This window comes from Piliocolobus tephrosceles, chromosome 4 (genome assembly GCF_002776525.5).
Source record: "Piliocolobus tephrosceles isolate RC106 chromosome 4, ASM277652v3, whole genome shotgun sequence".
NCBI classification, from domain to species: Eukaryota; Metazoa; Chordata; class Mammalia; order Primates; family Cercopithecidae; genus Piliocolobus; species Piliocolobus tephrosceles.
In genome coordinates, this window is record NC_045437.1 from 133,346,122 (window position 1) to 133,359,844 (window position 13,723).

Consider the following 13,723-nt stretch of genomic DNA (forward strand, 5'->3'; position numbering starts at 1 on the left):
AGTGATTCTCCCGCCTAAGCCTCCCAAGTAGCTGAGATTACAGGCACACACCACTATGCCCAGCTAATTTTTTGTATTTTCAGTAGAGACTGGGTTTCACCATGTTAGCCAGGCTGGTCTTGAACTCCTGACCTCAAGTGATCTGCCTGCCTCGGCCTCCCAAAGTGCTGGGATTACAGGTGTGAGCCACCATGCCCGGCCTAGGAGTTTACATTCTAGTGAGAGAAGACAGAAAACAATGCATAGATCTATTAGAACGTGGTATGTGCTATGGAGAAAAATAAAGCAGGAAAGCTTGAGGAGAAGGGCTCAGAGGGGTTGTCCTTCTAAGGAAGAAGATCAGAGACAGAATCCTCAAGAAGTGACTTTCAGAAAAAGAAGCTGAAAGAGGAGGAAAAAGAGGCATACGGGGTAACTTAATGGTCAGTGTGAAGGCCCTGAGGCGTGTTCCAGGGATGGGAAAGAAGCCAGGGTGGCTGAACTGGAGTGAGTGCACAAGGAGACAGAGAGATGGGGCCAGGGCACTGGCTCTTGTAGGCCTTTGTGAGGGCTCGGGCTTGGGCACTGCATGAGTTGGGGAGACATGGGAGGTTCTGAGGCCAGATAACATGGCCTGAATTATATTTTAAAAGAGTCCCATTGGCTGCTGTGGGGCGAACAGACTCTAGGGTGCAAAGATCAAAGTGAGAGACTAGTTAAGGGGGTATTTAAAGGCTTAAAGGTGGGGTTACCATCTGACCCAACAATTCCACTCCTAGGTCTCTACTCGAGAGACATGAAAACATACGTCCACACAAAAACTTGTACGTGAATGATCAATGTTTCTTCATCATAGCCCCAAAGTAGAAATAAATCAAAGTCCATCAACTGATGAATGGATAAATAAAATATGGTATATCCATACAATGGAATAGTATTCAGTCCTGAAAAGGAATGAAATTCTGACACATGCTGTAACGTGGATGACCCTTAAAAACATCACACTAACTGAAAAGAGCCAGATGGACACAAAAGACCACATGTATGATTCAGTTTATATGAAATGTCCAGAACAGGCAAATCCATGGAGGCATAAAGTAGCTTAGTGGTCGCCTCGGGCTGGGATGCAGGCGGAGATGAGGGTATTATGGGGTGACTGCCAAAGGGTGTGGGATTTCTTTTTGGGGTAATGAAGATGTTCTAAAATTGATTGTGGGCCAGGTGTGGTGGCTCACGTCTGTGATCCCAGAACTTTGGGAGACCAAGGCGGGTGGATCATTTGAGGCCAGGAGTTTGAGACCAGGCTGGCCAACATGGAGAAACCCCGTATCTACTTAAAAAAAAAAAAAAAAAAAAAAAAGACAACACTAGCTGAGCGTGGTAGCACACACCCGTGGTCCCAGCTACTCAGGAGGGACACTGAGGCAGGAGAATCACTTGAAACCAGGAGGCTGAGGTTGCAGTGAGCCAAGCCAGTGTCACTGCACTTCAGCCTGGGCGACAGAGCAAGACTCTGTCTCAAAAATAAATAAATAAATAAAACTGTGGTGATGAATGCACAATTCTGTGAATATATTAAAAACTACTAAATTATCCACTTTAAATGGGCAAATTATATGGTATGTGTTAAGTATATGTCTATAAAACTGGTACCAAAAATTTTAAAAGGCAGTTGAACAGCAACAACAAAACGAGGCTACTGTAGTAACCCAGAAAGAACAAGAAAGAAAGAGGAGGAAGAAAAGGAAAGCAGGGAAGGAAGGGGGAACAGAAACGATGGCCCCGCTTGAGCTCCACTCCGCTTCCATAGGCCTGAGAGGCCCAACCAGCCAGTCCGTCCTTTCCTTCAAAGACTAAGTCACACTTTCTCCTTCCAGAGTCTAAGTCCAACTCTACTCTGTGAGGATGAAAATGGTCCATATATGCACTGTCCAATATGACAGCCACCATCACACAAGGCCACTCAGCACTTGCAAAGTGCCTAGGATTACTGAGGAACTGAATTTTTCATATTGTCTCATTTCATGTTTTTTCAACCTACCTCATGCTTTGATTTTAAAATTTTATTTTTACTCATGTTTAGTTTTTAATCTTTATGTTTTTCATGTTGTCACTTTTTAATTAAGGTAAGTACCCACATGTGGCTAATGGCTATGGCACTAGACAGCATAGTTCTAAATTATTCCAGATCCTCCCTTCTGTAAATACCTCTCGTCAGGGGACTCTCAGTTTCACACTCAATCAGTTTCTGGGTAGTTCTTCTCTCTTGGCCCTGCCTTCCCAAAAAGATTTTGGGCTCCCAAAGGCAGGTCCATGATGCTAACAGCCGCTGCAATTTGTGAAACCTACTCTGACCAGGGTCCTACTTGGCTCTTTACAAACAGACCTCATTTATTCTCACCATAAACCTGTGAAGCAGGTCATTTTCAAGGTGAACAACCCCAAGGTGTCAGAGATGTTAAATAACTCACAAGCACACAGTTCGAGAGTGAAAGGGCCAGGGATGTGACTTGGTCTTCTATGCCTCCAAAGGCCATGCTCCCCGCCCAGGCTGCATACCCACACCCCACCTTCCCATTTCGCTCACACCCAGGCCCTTCATTTTATTTCTTAAACACAGCAAGCTCCTTCCAGCCTCAGTCTCAAGGCTTTTGCCTCTATGATACCGTCTGCCTGAAACCCTTTCCTCCTGGTCACCACAGGTCAGTCTCTCTCTCTAGAGTCTCAGCTCAAATGCCACCTCCTGAGAGGCTGTCCCTAAAGCAGCACTCACATCACAGGCACACCCAGAATTTTTCAAAATGTTATTTTACTCAGAGAATTTATTATTCCCTGAATATTAATGTGTATTGCTTATTGTCTGTCTCTCCTCCTGCACAAAACACACTCACATACTCACTAGGATGAAAATCACGAGGGCGGGGAGACTCATCTGTCTTGCTCACCCAGGGGTGTGTAAGGCACAGTCAAAAAACATTTGCTGAGTGAATAAACAACATGGCAAAAAAACTGCAGACCCCAATGATTAGAAGGCTAGGGGCCTTTTCAGTTCTCCAGATGCAGACCTGCCCCTCCCCACTCACCTGAAAATACATGAACTTCATGAGCTTGGTGACCTCCGGCTCCAGCACCTCCACTGTCTTCTCATAGATCTCTACTCTGTTGGGCTGCTCGTTGCATTTCACCTGTGGGGGACAGTAGGTGCACACACATCCTGGTTTGCCCAGGCAGTCCTGGTTCACACCTGTTGTTTGATTACTGTTTTTTGTTTTGTTTCGTTTTGTTTTTGAGACAGGGTCTTGCTCTGTCATCTAGACTAGAGGGCAGTGTCATGATCGTGGCTCACTGAAACCTCAACCTCCCAGGCTCAAGTGATCCTCCCAACTCAGCCTCCCAAGTAGGTGGGACTTCAGGCATGCACCACCACATCCAGCGAATTTTTGTAGTTTGTGTAGGGATGGCATCTCACTATGTTACCCAAGCTGGTCTTGAACTCCTGGGCTCAAGCAATCCTCCCACCTCAGCCTCCCAAATTGCTGGGATTACAGGCATGAATCACCGTGTGCGGCCCTGTGGTCTTATTAATAGAGCTCCTTTTCACTCTCAAATATACCTGATTTTGGATGATAACTGATCTGCTCATCCCAGTGAGAGGAGATTTGGGTAGCCCCTGCTTCACCAGGATGGCAGGGGGCAGAAATGCTCCCCAGACATTGGCTGCAGGAAAGGAACTAGTTGGTCCCAAGAACAAAACCCTCCTTCCTTTTTCTCAGTTCTGTGTCCTGTCCGTGAGCTACTGACATGTTGATCTGCAAGCTCTCCCTCCTTCAGTCTTTCCCCTGTCCTCACTCCAGTAGAGTCTAGCTGGATTCTAAGCAGAGAGAAATGTTCTTTCCATTGTTCTGGATACGCCTGGGACAAAGCTCCCCTAGACCTACCCAGGCCCATTTCCCCTGCTCTGCAGTTTTCACCAGTGTGCACATCAGAAACCCATGGCAGACATCCTCACAATGCACATGCCAAGGCTGCTAATGGATACACGGAATCTGAAGGGCGAGCCAAGGTAAGCACAGGGACATTCTTCACACTATTGCTTAGAAAGTCTTACAATGGCAGCATCATGCTAAATATCCACCAGTTGACGATTAAGTGGATAAAATATGCTACAATCACATAATATCACTGTGAGCTGTTAGAAGGAATGAGACAAGTCTATGTAACCAGGAAACAAAGTCACCATAAACAGGTGAAAAAAGTGACAGAATAGTCAGGTCCCATTTTTGTTAAGTGAAATAAGACAGCATGTGTGCTCATATATAAGACAGGCATAGAAAATCTGAAAGGATGCAAACCAAACCATTAATAGTAGTTATTGCTGGGGCCTAGAATTAGGAAGAAGGGGGAGGAATAGTTTCTCTTTACACACCTGTGGCTTGCTGTCTTTGTTGCCATAGGACCCGCTAATTACATGCTGATGGCACTGATGGTAATAAAAATATCTGTATGTGTCAACATGAAAAAAGTCAGTAATTAAGAATTAAGTGGGGAAAAAAGCAAGTGGCAGAACAATGGAAACATGAAACAATACATTTTTGTAAATAATAATTTACAAAATAATATTCATGCCAGGAAAAAGATCCAGAAGAGTACGTCACAAAGTGTACATGGCCATCCTATGGTGGGAGGTGGGTTTGGGTGGCTGGGGTGAGGCAGTGGGAACATCTTGCTTTTTACTTCACACCCTCTGCAGTGGTTTTGGTGTCATGTAGTTACCATATACTGCTTTGGAAATAAAATATATTGAACAAATGTGTTTTAAGTCCCTCGACATGGGTCCCTGTCATCACTTTTATGGGAAGCTCTCTCAATGTCTTCCAGGTTCTTCCTTGGATAAAAGGACCTGCTTTACTCAGCTCTCTGGTTTGGGGATGAAGTCCGGGTTAGTAATGCCCTCTGGAGGGGAAAGAGACACACAGCAAGGACAGTCTCACCTGGGGAATGGCCCGGGAACAGCTGCGCCAGGTGTACAGCATGACCGCATACTCATGTCCTTCCTCCAGCATCTCATTCTGAAATGGTAAAACAGCCTCAGCAGGGAGGAACCAGATGGCTGCCACCAGGCTTCAAAAGCCCCCAGGTCCTCACTACTTATGGAATCGTCCATGGACCCGCAGCATGGACATCACCTGGGGACCTTACTGGAAATGCAGAATCTCAGACCCCTCCCTGGGCCTATGCAATAAGAATCTGCATTTCAACAAAATTCCCAGGTGACTCACATACACAATGAGTTTGAGAAGAACTCATCCTCAGGCCACATTTTCCCAAACAGATGGATGGCTACCTTAGAAAGAATGGGGCAGAGCTATGTGCCACCCAGATATAACGTTAGCAAGAAAATAAGCAAGTAGCAAAACAGTATGTACAGCAGATAGGTTAAAAAACAAAACAGAAATAGTTATGAAAGTATATTATCAAAACTGCCTTTGCAAAGATTATGACAGTGAGAGAAATCTGACATAGTTGACGCCATCTTGCTTCTAACCTCCAAACTGTCCTTGCTCATTCCTGGATGCAGGCTAAGCTAACTTTGGGAGGAATTTTGTGGACAGTTTAACCTTAAAGCAAGGATGATAACAGCCCTTTCCAAAACTAAACTGCCTTTGTAAAACTAATGAAAGTCCACAAGGTTAGGATTATGAGAGGTGCGTGAATTCTGCTTAAGATGTAGGCATACTTTCCATAATCCCTTACTACTTAGGAGTCATGTGGCCGGAGGTCACAAGATATGGGACTTGCCCAATTGCTCTTACTAATACCAACACTATTGTAGAATGTAAGATTGGTCTTTTGAGAAGTTCTTCAGACTGACTCCACCTGGACTTTTGGGACTCGACTGGTCCAATGGCCCCCACCCAGAGGCAGCCTCAGCACATGAGGCCTGTTTTCCACACTCCGTGACTGCATCCCCAATCAATCAGCACCCATTTCCTAGCCCCATGCCCACCAAACTATCCTGGAAAAAAGTCTAACCTCCACGCTTTTGAGGAGACTGATTTGCATAGTAACTCTGTCTCCTTTGTGGGCAGCCTCATATTGATTAAACTCCTTCTTTACTGCAATACCACTGTCTCAGTGAATTGGTTTTGTCTGTGCCGTGGACAGGAAAAACCCGTCAGGTGATTACATTATTATGTATTGAAAAAAATTCCAGTGCAACATGCACCAAGCTATGAATAGCAAGCGCTCTGTGGGGCTGGATTGTTTTGCATCACTTTTTAAAAAGTCTTACAGCACTATAATGCTCACACTTTTATAAGAGCCCATGTACTATCTCATAAGCAGGAAAATGATTAATATCAATTTTTAATAATAAGCAGAGGAGATGGGAAAACCAACAACAGCATGAAAAACTAATGTGAAAAAATACAGTGATGACTCATCTCACTGAGGAAGTGTTACTGTGGAAAGAGACCTAAACTCAAGGTCTGGGTGTGGTGGCTCACACAGGTAATCCTAGCGCTTTGAAAGGCTGAGGCGGGCGGATCACCTGAGGTCAGGAGTTCAAGATGAGCCTGGCCAACATGGCAAAAACCCTCTCTACTAAAAATACAAAAATTAGCCAGGTGTGGTGGTGGGCGCCTGCAATTTCAGCTACTAGGGAGGCTGAGGCAGGAGAATTGCATGAGCCCTGGAGGCAGAGGCTGCAGTGAGCTTAGATTGCACCACTGCACTCACAGCCTGGGTGACAGAGTGAGACTCCGCCTCAAACATACATACATACATACATAAATATCTGGGCTAAAATACCAGTTTCATCACTTATTAGCCCTTTAGTCTACTGTAAATCACTTATCCTAAAATTCTCCACTTAGTCATCTGTTAAATCACGATAATAATAATCGCACAGAATTTTATGAGAATTAAATGGAACATACACACATACTCTTGGTAACCTATGAATTGAGTCAGGACAGTAATCTGGCAGTGTTACAACACGTTAACCACGGATTTACCATTCGATCCAGTAACTCCTGGGTATGTGTATACCCAAGAGCACCGAAAACAAATATCCACACAGAAAAATGTGTAGATTCAAGATTTGCAAGTAACAAAAATATTCATAGCAGCATTATTCAAAATAGCCCAATAACCTAAGTGTCCATCAACGGATGGATGGATAAATAAAATGTGGCCTATCCATACAATTAATTATTTGGCAATACAAAGTAATGAACTACTGATACACGCTGCCACATGGATGAACTTTGAAAACATTATGCTGGCCAGGCATCGCGGCTCACGCCTGTAATCCCAGCACTTTGGGAGGCCAAGGTGGGCGGGTCACCTGAGGTCTGGAGTTCAAGGCTAGCCTGATGAACTTGGAGAAACCCCGTTTCTACTAAAAATACAAAATTAGCCAGGCGTCGTGGCGCATGCCTGTAATCCCAGCTACTTGGGAGGCTGAGGCAGGAGAATCTCTTGAACCCAGGAGGCGGAGGTTGTGGTGAGCCAAGATTGTGCCACTGCACTCCAGCCTGGGCAACAAGAGCAAAACTCTGTCTCAAAAAAAGAAAGAAAGGAAAAAAAAGAAAAGGAAAGGAAAAGAAAGGAAAGAGAGAGAGAGAGAAAGAGAGAAAGAAAGTAAGAAGCCAGACACAAAAGGTCCCATATTGGATTATTTATTTTGATGAAAATAGGCAAATCCATAGAAACAGAAAGTATATTAGTGACTGCCAGGAGGTGGTGGGGGTGGTGGTGAGAGGAATTGGGATTGATTGCTAACAGGTCCAGGGTATCTTTTAGGGGCGATGAAAATTAGGTAGTAGCCATGGCTGTATAACATTGTGAATATGCTAAAAACTACTGAACTGTACACTTTAAATGGAAATACACCTTGAAAAAAAAGTCAACAAGAAAAGAATTTTACTAGGCCGTCTCTTTTTATAAATGTTTGTATCTATATTAAAAAATGAACTTTAGGCCGGGCGTGTTGGCTCACGCCTGTAATCCCAGCACTTTGGGAGGCCGAGGCAGGCAGATCACGAGGTCAGGAGATCGAGACCATCCGGGCTAACACCGTGAAACCCTGCCTCTACTAAAAATACAAAAAATTAGCCAGGCATGGTGGCGGGCACCTGTAGTCCCAGCCACTCGGGAGGCTGAGGCAGGAGAATGGCATGAACCCGGGAGGCGGAGCTTGCAGTGAGCCGAGATCGCGCGACTGCACTCCAGCCTGGGCGACAGAGCGAGACTCCATCACAAAATAAATAAATAAAATAAACAAATAAATAAATAAAGAACTTTATTTTAAAATCCACATATCACCATTTCATAATATCTTATTAGTACAACAGCAGATTAATTTATTTATGACAGTTCTGTTTTCAACAGCAAATGTCATTGCCAAGTCACACTTTCAATGATTAATTTAGAGAACTTTGAAAATCAGTAACATGTTGTCCTTGAGACCAGGGAGAGCCAATCAAGCCTGTGGGTCCTGCAGTCATCTGCCTCAGAACACATGTCAAAAAGGGGAAGTGACAGTCAGTCATGTAAGGAACACGTGTCTACTTTTAGCACTGAACTGCCTGCCAATAGGTGTAATTCCAACTCATGCATTCAGTGAATGTTTAACTGGGTACTCAAGGGTCCCAGGCTCTGTGCTTTGTGCTGCGAACAGCGCAGTGAACAAGAAGAATGTGAACTCTGCCCTACGGACAGTTTGGCCATCAGCCAGATCTGTCGTATAATTATGCTGGAATGTAGAGGTTAGGATTGTGCTGTGGAAAGAGCCCCGAGTGGGGAAACTTGAGTACTGGTCCTCACTCTTCTTGGGCCCATCTTTTAATTTTCAATGTCTTAGTTTCCTTAATTGGAGGTAAAGAGTTGGCCTGAATCATTGGTGTTCCACCCTGGTTGTTCATTAGAGTTGCCTGGGGAACTTTGATGTCTAAGCCTTGCCCCAAACTAACTAAGTATTTATCCCTGGGGATAGGGTGGGGCATTGGTGTTTTTAAACAATCCCCAGGTTGATTCTCTTGTGTAGCCCACATTGACAGCTTCAGGACTAAGGATCTCTAAAGTCCCTTACATTTCTAATATTCTGAAAGTCCACGACTTAAACCCAATGTGAGTCTGGCTCAAATTTTCTGTAGTGACAGATTCAGTGATCACTCAGCCCCCATCTGACCCCCAGCAAAGAACCTTCAACTCTTCCATATAGTTGGTCAATTAGGTGGTTTGTGCACTTCCCCTCCTCTTTTCTCTGGTTATCCTGCCCTTTGAGAGATTCAACTTGCCCAAGTGGGGTCAGGAGACATACAAGAAGATGAGCATCTCATATGCCCACATTGCTGCTGAGAAGCTACCCTAGAAAGACTGGGAAAATCATGAGGAGGACACTGTTGACTGAAGGGAGATTTTGACGTTATCCAGGAATGTCAGCATTGCATGCCACTCATGACTCATGCCTAAGCCACATCAACACTCTCCCTGTGAAGGCAGAATAAAGGTCCCCCAAAGATGTCTGCACCCTAATCCCTGGTGCCCGTGAATATGTTCCTTCACAGGGAAAGAGGGAGTTTACACATGTGATCAAGTTAAGAGCCTTGCAATGGGGGTAGGGGGGTGGTGGTGGTGATTCTGGATTATCCTGGGGAGCCCAGTGTAAACACAAGGTACTCGTAAGCAAAAGAGGGAGGCAGAAGAGTCAGAGAAGAAGATTTGAAGATGCAGGCAGAGATCAGAGTGTTGTCACTGCTGGCTGGGGGCCACGAGTCAAGGAATGTAGACACCTCTAGAAGCTGGAAAAGGCAAGGGAACAGATTTTCCCCTGGAGCCTGCAGAAGGAATGTGGCCCTGCTGGCACCCTGATTTTAACTCAGTAAGACCCATGTCAGACTTCTGACCTGACAGAACTGTAAACAAATAAATCAGTGTTGTTCTAAGCCACTAAGTTTGTGACACTCTGCTAGGGCAGCAACAGAAAACGAACACCATCACCCTCCAACCTAGCCCCTCCTTCCAACTGCCCTGTTGGTGACTTGACCTGGTCTTCCTGGGAACTCAGTCAGTGCAGTTCCAGCTGACTGCTAAGCCAGTGTTCCTCACATCTATATCCTCTTAGCTGTACCCCCGTGCCATCACCCTCATTCGACCTTGAATACCTGCAGTGTAGATAACTTTAACTATCTTGACAAATTTATTTGCCCCATTCCTACTTGCAACTTATTCTACATATAACTAACACATGGAACCTGTCCCCCAGAGTTCTGTTCACATCTCTTCTAAGGATAAAGATTTTCCATTGTTTTTAATTTTTTATTAAATAAACTAAAGCCTTCTGTTATGGGCTAGACTGTGTGACCCCCAGATTTATATGTTGAAGCCCTAACCCCCCAGGACCTCAGAATATGACTGTATTTGGAGATAGGGCCTTTAAAGAGGTAATTAAGTTAAAATGAGGCCATTAGGGAGGGCCCTGATCCAATCTGACTGGTGTCCTCATAAAAAGAGGGAATTTGGACACACAGAAAGAAGGTGCCAGTGATGTGTGCACACAGAGAAGAGACCACGTGAGGATGCAGAGAGAAGCAGCCATCTGGAAGCCAAGGAAAGAAACCTCAGGAAAAACCAAACCTACGGACACCCTGATCTTGGACTTTTAACCTCCAGAATGGGGAGAAAATACATTTTTACTGTTCAAGCCACCTCGTCTGTAGCACTTTGTTATGGTATCCAAGCAAATGAATACACCCTCCACGCCCCGACACTTTATTTGTAGGGAATCTATAAACAATATCCCTATATGTACTTTACAGTTCAAACCAGTCACTCCTTGAAAATCCTTGCCCTGTGCCTTTGTTCACACTGGCTCTTCCACATGCTGTGCTCTCCCCCATCTCATCTCTGACTGGTAAAATTCTAACTGTGTGAGACAGCATGGAACAGGAGAAAGAGATCAGGATTGCGAGTCAGTCCTGGATTTCAGGTCCAGTCCTGTGATCTACTAGTTGTAAGATCATGAGCAACCTGCTTATTAACTTTTCTAGGCCTCAGTTTTCTCATCCCTAAAATGGATATAATGATCACTTTGCAAGTCACAGGGCTGTTATAAAGCCCCAATAATATAATATATGAAAATGCCTTACATATATTTTAAAGTATACTGTATCTACAAGGTATCATTATCCTCCTACAAGGCCTCACACAAAAGCCACTTCCTTCATCAAGCTTTCTCTGACTCTCTCAAGGTTCCTTCAAAAACACAGAACTTTGAACTTTTATCATGACATTTACCCCTAACTTTGCGTATTTTTGTTTGTCTGCAAGGCATAGTCTGGAGCAAAGGTTTTGTAGTCAGGAAGACCTTGATCTAGAGCTGTCACTTGTCAGCTGCAGGACCCTGAGTAAGTTACGTAATTTTTCTGGGCTCCAGTTTTCCCCATCTGCAAAATGGATATGACAGTAGAACCTACCTCACAGGGTTGATGTGAGGAGCAAATGAGACAATGCATCTAAAATATCTGTATAGAAAAAGCATTCAATAAATGGTAAGCTTGTCAATTTCCCACTTGACTCACTGAGAATCAGACTGGCCCCTATCTGTCCTTGCATATTTTTCCAGCATTTACGCAGTCCTCTGCGGGCACCAGTGACACAATACTTATTGAATGAATGAGCAAGGTTTGTCAACACAAGGTTACGGGAAATAACTGATACAGTGCTATGGTTGGAGTGTGTTCCCCAAAGTTCATGTGTTAGAAACTTAAATCTCCAGTGCAACAGTGTTGAGAGGTGAGAACTTTAAGAAGTGATCAGGTCACGAGGGCTCTAACCCCATGAAAGAATTAATGCTGTTATTACGGGGGTGGGTTCCTTATAAAGGATGAGTTTGGCCCCCTTCACTCTCTCTCCTACCCACGTCATGCCTTCTGCCATGGCATGATGCAATAAGAAGGCTCTCACTGGATACTGTCCCCTCAATCTTGGACTTTCCAGCCTCCATAACCATGAGCCAATAAACTACTACTCTTGTTTTTTTGAGATAGGGTCTTGCTCTGTTGCCCAGGCTGGAGTGCAGTGGCATGATCACAGGTCACTGCAGCCTCAACCTCCTGGGCTCAAGCAATCCTCCCACCTGAGCCTCCCACGTAGCTGCAACTACAGGTATGCGCCACCTCACCCAGCTAATTTTTAAATTTTTTGTAGAGACAGGGTCTTGCCATGTTGCCCAGGCTGGTCTCGAACTCCTGAGCTCAAGGGATCCTCCTACCTCAGCCTCCCGAAGTGCTGAGGTTACGGGCATGAGCTACCGAACCCAGCCTAAGCTTCTACTTATTATAAATTACCCAGTCTGCAGTTTCCTTGTTATAGCATCACAAAACAAGCTAAGACATATAGTGTCAAAGGTCTATGAAGCCACAGGCAGGGTCTATGGAGCCACAGGCAGGGTCTATGAACACAGAATTTGGAATTCTTTAAATTGCAGTGCTACATGAGAATAAAATCAATGGAAGCCCAATAGAGGAGGGAAGAAGCCCTCCACAGATGAATCAGACTCTAAGAGAGAAAATAAGAACGGACCCTATTTGCACATGATTTAGGCCATCAGCTTCTTTGAGTAACTGTTACTCCCAAACCAAAGCCAATGTCCCTTTTTCAAGGAACCTTTTGCTTTGCTTGAGACAAAATTCCCCACATTCATTAACCTATAAACAAGGAAGGATCCAATCACATGTTAACCCAAAAAGCTACAGGAGCTCAGGGAAGTGAGTAGTGGAGACTCAGTTGGGCCCTAACAGTTAAGGAGTATTCACAAAGCCAGACGATAAAGGGGAACAGTATGTTTCTAGGCACGGAGAGGGGATGGTGCAGAATGCAAGAGTGGGCTTAAGCAGATGCTTCTGACTGAGGAAGGGGGTTCTTAGAGTAGGTGTGCACACGCCTCTGGCATGAGAAGCTGCCCACGACCCCTGCCAGCCCAGCAAGGAGCATGTCTGCACATGTGGATCACAGAGACTTACCATGCTGGAGTGAACCGTAGCCTGCTCAATGTACCTTGCAATGCCCGTGACAAATGCATTCCTGTCCTCGAAGTTCGTGTCAAAGTTAGCCTGTGGAATTAGAGGACAGGAACACTTTGGTTGTTAGAAAACAGTTCCAAGTTGGCTCCGCGTCCAGGGAGCAAACTGCTGCCGACAAACAATGCAAGTTCTCTGTGGGGACTTCCTGCTGCATCACCTTTCATCTTGCCCCTTCCCCACAAAGTCCCACTCTCAATCACACTGGGCAGGAGCTGGCGATGACAGGGCCCACCATCTGCTTTCCATCAGTAATCAGGTTCACTCAGCTGAGCTTAAGAAGCAGATGCTTAAACTCCACAAGCCCAAATAGCTGCTAAAAGTTAAGATGGGCATTGCTTTGATTAGGCAGTTCCAGAAATACTCACCCAAGGGTGTGGATATATAGGTACAAGAATAATCACTGTGGCAGTTTTCTGTGATTTAAAAAAACTATAAACAACCCAAATGTCCAGCAACAGTGAAAGGCTAAATATACTATATATATATACACACACACACACATATATATGTGTGTGTGTGTGTATATAAATAAATAAAATAGCATATCCACAAATGGACTTTTAAGTACCACGAGGTGGCTAAGCATAATGTGGTAGTACCGCGGCATTGTCAAGGAAAAATATCCATAATAAATTTTTTTTTTTTTTTTTTTTTTT

The 13,723-nt window shown here is 44.6% G+C and overlaps 1 protein-coding gene across 8 annotated transcripts in view; it reads right to left on the reverse strand.

Annotated features, from left to right (window-relative positions):
* The window catches only part of CYFIP2 (cytoplasmic FMR1 interacting protein 2), a 145,191-nt gene that overhangs the window by 110,361 nt on the left and 21,107 nt on the right, over positions 1–13,723 (reverse strand). For all 8 annotated transcript variants that reach the window (XM_023218793.2, XM_023218797.2, XM_023218794.2 and 5 more), the window contains exons 3-5: positions 13,008–13,097; positions 4,971–5,048; positions 3,063–3,164 (exon numbers count right to left, since the gene is read on the reverse strand). In XM_023218793.2, coding sequence (XP_023074561.1) covers positions 3,063–3,164; positions 4,971–5,048; positions 13,008–13,097 — 270 coding nt within the window. The remainder of the gene's footprint in view (positions 1–3,062; positions 3,165–4,970; positions 5,049–13,007; positions 13,098–13,723) is intronic.